Source organism: Polistes canadensis, unplaced genomic scaffold (genome assembly GCF_001313835.1).
Source record: "Polistes canadensis isolate GaletaPanama2010 unplaced genomic scaffold, ASM131383v1 scaffold_66, whole genome shotgun sequence".
Lineage (NCBI taxonomy): Eukaryota > Metazoa > Arthropoda > Insecta > Hymenoptera > Vespidae > Polistes > Polistes canadensis.
Window position 1 is genome coordinate 238,985 of NW_014569613.1, and position 7,034 is coordinate 246,018.

Consider the following 7,034-nt stretch of genomic DNA (forward strand, 5'->3'; position numbering starts at 1 on the left):
AATTAATATATATATATATATTTATACTGTTTACAAAATGTTGTACTTATTTTGATGTTATATGTTTAACTTTTTAAACATGCAGTATAATAAATTATAAGTAAAAAAAAAAAAAAAACAGGAAAAAATTAAAAAGAAAAGAAAAGAAAATCAATTTTATTTTTATTTTTAAAGGACGTTGTTAAAAAAAAAAAACAATTCGTTTAAAATTTAATAATTCTTTATATTTTCTTATCGAACTTGCGAATACGTTTTTAATAAAAATAATAATAATAATAAAGAAAAGAAAATATCGCCCTTCGAACTTAGGCTCTAAAAATTATCAACCGCAACGGTCGCAGCTGTGCAAAACTATTTTAGGATATACTCATACACAGTACAGTGGATAATTTATGATCTACACGAACGATCCAGCAGGACTAGTTACAAGGACGATCATATTATACGAGAGAACTTTACTTCTTTCCTCTCACTCGCACTCTCCTCTTTCTCCCAAATTTCTCGTTAAAAACTGGAAAACGTCATTTTCATACTAAATCCTATTTTATTCACGATCTTTTCCATAAACTATGTAATTAATTATGATCTCAATAAATAATCCTTCGAACGTTTTAAATTAAATTCGAATTTTATGGTTATGCGCTGCAAGTACAATTTAATAAAAAGTTCCTAGATTTAAGATTGAATAATTAATTATTATAAAACATATAAAATCTGCATTATCTCGAAAAAATAATCATGATTTTCGAATACATATTGATTAATAAAATTTCATTTAAAAAAAAAAAATAACAAACAATTAAATAATATTCAACAAAATATTTCTAATCTGTTTCTACAAATTTTATCCTCGGAAGTTGTTAAACGTTATTATATTGGATAATTCGAATCAATGTCAAACTCGATCGATAAAGTGACCATTACACAGTAAATTATATTATCCAATTATCCCTACGTTTGTTAATATGTATTAGCACCATTACGATCAACGTAAGTACATCATCAAATCCCTAATCCTTTTAACCCCCTCTCTCTCTCACTTCCGAATCATCACTTAAATAAGAGCTTGGATAAAATTGTTGATTAATAATAAAATTTAATGCTGCATTATATATTCCCGCGGTTGTTAACGTACATTTAACCACTATTCCAATCGAATTGTTGCATTATTGAATAAAAAATAAAAGAGTGAAAAAGAATAAATAAATAAGCTCACATGAAATTGGTTCCTTTGGTATGTCACTTAGTGGAAAGCCCTGCGCTTCGAAATCCGGCCTGACAGCGTCACATTTCAAGCCGGCGCCGTTGACGAACGTAGTCGTCAAAAGAGTATAAAGGACGATCAAAGCAATTAATAGAACCATCTTTGTCGTTCTACCACTCATTTTGATTTCTTTTTTATATTTTTCTTCTTCTTCTTCTTCTTTTTTATCTTCTTCACAAGGACGATTAATTCATTTACAAAAAAAACCTCACAAGAGAAACCAATAACAGTTTGATACAGTTAACTCACATAAGCACCTTTTATTATATATTCACAAAAATGATGAATTATGAAGATTAAAAATAGACGGAGAGATATAGAAAAAATAAAAAAAAAACCAGGAAAGAAATAAAGTAAAGATCCTCGAAGAAAGTTTAATATAAACCGCGAGGATGAAGAGAAACGCGATGCAACGGAGAGAAACAACACAAATCCACTTCCTCCGTTGAACGCCCGAAACGCACTGTTACGACTCGTGCTTGGAAGCGTGTGCCAATGATCACGCGCATGTGCAACCTGCGCGCGCAACCCACTTATTGAGAAAAATTTATGTTTGAATTGCTTGCAATATCCTCGTTTTACGCGCGCAAAATTTTATCGATAATTCTATTTTTAATTCATTATCTATCTTTCTATCTTATATCGTTTTATACATTTTAAATTAATAATTCGTATAAATTTTAATTCATAAAATTAAAAGCTAATTCATCTAAATTTCATTAATTTAAAATATGAAGAAAGAAAAATATTAGGAGCAAACTTTATTTGTTTCATATTTTAAGCGTGTATATTCACATTTCTAAATAACAATTATAACTTTTGTATTTTTTTGTGAATAATTAATATTTAACATCAGTTGCATGGACGGATTTTGTTATTCATTATAATAATATTATTTCTTGTATATAAGAAATATAAAATACAGTCTAATATTTGAGATCAAACGAGTGCTCGTTTATTGGTAGAATATTGTAACTGTGCACTCGTGATAAAGAAACTAAACTACTTATTATTATTATAGTTTTGTACTATAACGTTGGACGGAATACAGATAACAATGATTATATAAGAATATAATAGAATAATTAATTCTACATATACGTGATCGTACTATGACACAATGGACAAGCATTAATATTAACGACATCACGTTCAGTAGCTACATGATGTCTACAAACGGTACAAGTCCAAGCATTACTGAGATCCATCAAAGGTTTACCAGACACTATACAAGCCGGAAATCTGGTCATACAATTTGGACATATAACGCACCAATCGGGTATTAAAGTTTCGCAATTGACGCATTCAGCTTTTACATTACGCGTGTCCTTAGGATTATGTTTAGTAAAAATATTTACGGCCAATTCTTCATACTCTTCTCTTTTTGACTCTGGAATAGTTTCGAAAGCTTCCAGTTTAATAAATGCTTTAGAACACGTAGCGAAAGCATGATTAACTGCGCTTGATAATGCAAGTAGACAATAAATATCTTCTAATTCTAAAATATCTTCGTATTCTCTAAGTCTCAAAGCAGTTTTCATCGAGGCATCGAAATTACAATCGTAGATTTGTCTATGAGCTAATAAAAGAAAATGATATGCCTCAGCACCACGCCAAGCATTTTCTATTATTTTTGTATCTTCGTTGCTTTCCATTAAACCCATCACGACATTGCTACGCCCTCCTTTTATCGTTGGTATGCTGTTAATATGATCCTCTATCAATAACGCAGCAAGAACATATATTTTTTTAACTCTCAATGGATTCGTTCTGAACTTAGCTTGCTCTTCCGCAAGTTGTATCAACAATTTAGCAGCTTCCAAATAATAATTAGCTTTCTTATATAATTCAATAGCTTGCAATCTCTTACCATTAGTTAAAAGATGATTAGCATATTTGTTCAATAATTCACCAATTTGTGCCATTTTGTAAGTTTTGGCTAAATCTATAGCTTGGTCCCAATGGTTAAGGCGTACGCATGTATCTACTGCTAATTTAACATCACCATATTTGATATAAGCTGTAACTGCCTGCGAACACATACCTACCGAAGACAACATTTTTGCAACAGTTTTTAAAATTGGACTTTTATCGGGTAATTGATCTACTGTTCCTGCCAGCTGTATAAAATCTTCCAGTTTGTAATAACATTGAATAAGTTTCTCTAAATTACGTCCCTTCTCATAATACTCTCTAGCACCTTCCCAATTTTGTCTTTCAGCAAAAGAATCTCCTATCTTATTGAATGCATGCTCCATTTGCTTGTCAGATCCACCGATCCCCATTTTCATCAATTGGACTACTCGAAAATAATCACCCAATTTTTGACGCAACGTTATAGCAAGATCTCTTCTATCCATATCCAAATACAATTTCTCAGCTTCGTCATAATTTCCAAGAAATGCAGCAACTTCTGCCTTTTTCAACTGATCATTATGAACATTTCTTAAACGTTTAATAAATTGTATACCCAAGTAATCCGTACAACGAACCATTGCATTTTCAGCAGTCTCTAAATCTAATACCTTTAACGCTGACTCGGCCAATAATCTCCATAATCGAGGATGCGGATTATCTTGAATAAAATTATTAGCTTCTTTCAATCCAACTTTTGCTAAAAGTTCTCTCGTATCTCTTAATGATTTTACTTCCAAATCTATTATTAAATCATTTTTTATTTCATCTGGTTTTTCGATTAGATCATCCAATAAAACACATCGTATTTCTAAATCTTGAAAGAAACAAATATATCCATAACACGATATAGGTTCTTCTGGATCTAATCCTCTTAAAACATACATTCTTGTTTTCTCCATAATTGCAAGTAACAGAGGATTGTCTTGAGCCCAACACATTCCCCATACATCTTTCCTTTCAAATTTGCTTACATCATCTCCTGTCTTCGTATTCATAGAATCAGTACCTTTATGTATATCTAAATCTAACATAGTAAGAACTCCAGACGTGTCCATAATGGAAATACGAGTTGAATCACAATTTATAGCCATTTTATAAAGTTTGCAAGATGCATTATATCGATTCATAAGAGTAACTTGTGGTAAAGAATAACGTTGTATCATTCCAGATTCTCTTCCAATAAGGAAAAGTTTCTCAGTTGCACAAATGCATGAAATTGGGTCCATCGTAGGCTTGGTGCTCGTAGGCGATTCAAAAGATCTATCTCTATCCAAATCCTGTATAACTTCTGTTACTCCGGTTGGAGTATCATCAACGTGATAAATTTTTTCTTTACGTAATTTTCCGGCAAGTAATGCCGAATTACGTGGCGTTCGAAAAGTCCAAAGTATAAAATTATTTTTAGATGCAGCAATAACAATGTTACTAGTAATAGTCACATACAAAGGTTCCATATCTAAAAATTTAGTATCTATTGGCGTGGCTATGGTATTACAAACTAATAATGCAAATTGTTCCGATCCTTGCATTAGATCGTTCTTCACTGCTAGAACACAATGTTCTTCGCAGGAAGCTATAGAAATTAGAGTACGTACAAATTTAGTGCAGCATGTATTATTACTAGTATTCCAGAATGTAATACATATGCCATCTTTACTAATTTTTTCATTAGTAAATACAACGGTATTACTGAAATAAGTCCACTTATAATCTGGACGTATATTAGCAAAATATATATGAGAATCAACAGACAAAGCAACTCTCAATGAACCACCCTCCCATGCGCAAGCTGTTACTTCTCTACCAGGTATTTTTAAAGTTCTTATGTGTTCTCCAAATTGAGTATAAAATTGTATAGCATTAACATCCTTTGTTTCTCCATTAGTTAAAAATGGCATCATACCAGTTACAGCTAATATAGAACCATGACAATTCCAACAACACCACGCAGTGGTCATACCAGTTTCTATGACAACTGGGTTGTCATCATTGGTATCTTTTATTAATAATATTTTACCGCTTTGATAACAAATAGCTAAAGTAGGACAATCCATCGCGATATATCCATTTCTCCCATTATACCACTGCAATGTAACTATTGTTTGTAATTGGCCAGGTATTTGTTGTATCATATTTAACTTAGTTAAAAATATCCCTTGATTGTCATACAAGTGAAGTTCACCATTCTTTAATCCAAATAAAAGTAATTTCCCATCAGGTGACCACTGTACGCTGCATAAAGAAACATTTTTCAATTCCTTTCCCCAAATTCTGTTACCATCAACAGAACCAACAATAACAGCACCATCCTCGTATACAATACAAATCTTTTGACCATCTTGACTCCACGACATACTTTTAACAACAGATTTGTTACGATTATTAATCATTTCCTCATACCAAGAACCTTTATACATCATCCAAACAATGATGACACCGTTCTGATCACTTGACGTAAGCTTTTGATGTTCTTCGTTCCAGGTAACTACTTGTACATGACCATTGTGACCTTCCAAAGTTTGATTCATACTCAGATTACTAGCAGCAGTCAAATTACGCGACTTTCCATTCATGTTATTAATACCCATCACAGATTCTACTCGCAGTACTTTTAAAAGACCATCCTCTCCACCTACTGCAATATATCCTTCTTTTTGATTCCATGCTATACAATTCAAACGGAAATTATTTGGTATTGCTATCTTTTTGCTCAGATAGACAAACATTTTGTTATTTCTAAATACTTTATAGTTTAGAAATGCATCGAAACTTTTTAAGTGTCTGAAAAAAGGAATATCTTGTTAATAGTAATTACTTCAATTTTTCTAACAATCAAAGCACACAATAAATCAATTATATTAGAATAAATAATAAAATAAAAGGAATTTAAATTATCATTTCATTTTGTAATAATTATATTGATTTGATAGAAGTTATTATTTTTTTATAATAATAGTAATATATAAGAATTATATTAATAATTTTATAATAACCAATAAAGGCTGTCATAACCTTTTACTTGAAATGTGTGCGATTTTATCAACAAATGTAGACAAAATATGAACTAAACGAGCAAAATAAAAGTTTGGTAGGTAATGTAGATTAATATTCTCTAGTGTTAGCCTGAGTTACAAACCGTAGGAATGCTGGCAAGGACCCTTTTAACAGCAGATAAAAATGAATAAGTGGTTTTAATTGCACACTATGTGCTCAACTTTATTTTATCAAATATTTTTTATTTATTGATAATTAGTTGAGAATAATTATTACACTCTGAATAATTATGAAATGGCGACGTCATGAGTGGGAGATATGTTATAAAAATACGCAACCACAAATTCAAGCGAAAGCACAATTGGAAAAAAATAAAAGTAAAATTGGTACACACACACACACAATTTCAGGAAATAGATTTAAAGTTGATTTCCAAAGTAACAACATATAAGGTAGTGAAAAGAAATAAGTTAATCGTTCATAATGTATAAACAATAAATAAATATTTTCATTTTTTTTTTTGTTGCGGTTCTATGCCAACATTTTTATGGTGAAATATATAGAAACTTACAAGTCCCCTTTTTTATCTACCCAGCATCATTTTTGTTACCACTGGAACCACCATTGGACGATAGTATGAACTTAACGCGATGACGGTACAATACTATCAACAAATACAATATTCTTCTTTGATAATATAGTTATATTGTAAGAAAATTCATGTGATATTCTTATCGATGAAAATTTCCCCCTCCGAAGTCACTACTGCACAGGAACGTTTTAAGAAATGTACATTTGTTTAAACAATTATATTAAAATTAAAAAAATGTAAGATCAGAACGTTATATTCCTAATTTCT

The 7,034-nt window shown here is 30.9% G+C and overlaps 2 protein-coding genes across 3 annotated transcripts in view; both read right to left on the reverse strand.

Annotated features, from left to right (window-relative positions):
• The window catches only part of LOC106786131 (glypican-6), a 129,068-nt gene extending 127,215 nt beyond the window's left edge, over positions 1–1,853 (reverse strand). Inside the window, exon 1 of the mRNA XM_014747209.1 lies at positions 1,217–1,853. Coding sequence (XP_014602695.1) covers positions 1,217–1,385 — 169 coding nt within the window. The 5' untranslated portion in view covers positions 1,386–1,853. The remainder of the gene's footprint in view (positions 1–1,216) is intronic.
• Positions 1,854–2,127: 274 nt separating this feature from the next.
• Positions 2,128–6,433, reverse strand: LOC106786130 (WD repeat-containing protein 35). 2 transcript variants are annotated; one of them, XM_014747208.1, is made up of 2 exons: positions 6,318–6,433; positions 2,128–5,962 (listed from the first exon to the last, which is right to left on the reverse strand). In XM_014747208.1, exon 2 carries the CDS (start codon positions 5,905–5,907, stop codon positions 2,356–2,358), a length of 3,552 nt encoding a protein of 1,183 aa, XP_014602694.1. In that variant the 5' UTR covers positions 5,908–5,962; positions 6,318–6,433; the 3' UTR covers positions 2,128–2,355. The 2 variants fall into 2 exon arrangements, with proteins under 2 accessions (XP_014602694.1, XP_014602693.1); XM_014747207.1 differs by lacking the exon at positions 6,318–6,433 and adding an exon at positions 6,194–6,218.
• Positions 6,434–7,034: the final 601 nt, after the last annotated feature.

Bases quoted from the DNA above. Each gene is read 5' to 3' on its own strand.
- LOC106786130 (XM_014747208.1), bottom strand. From the start codon at position 5,907: ATGTTTGTCTATCTGAGCAAAAAGATAGCAATACCAAATAATTTCCGT.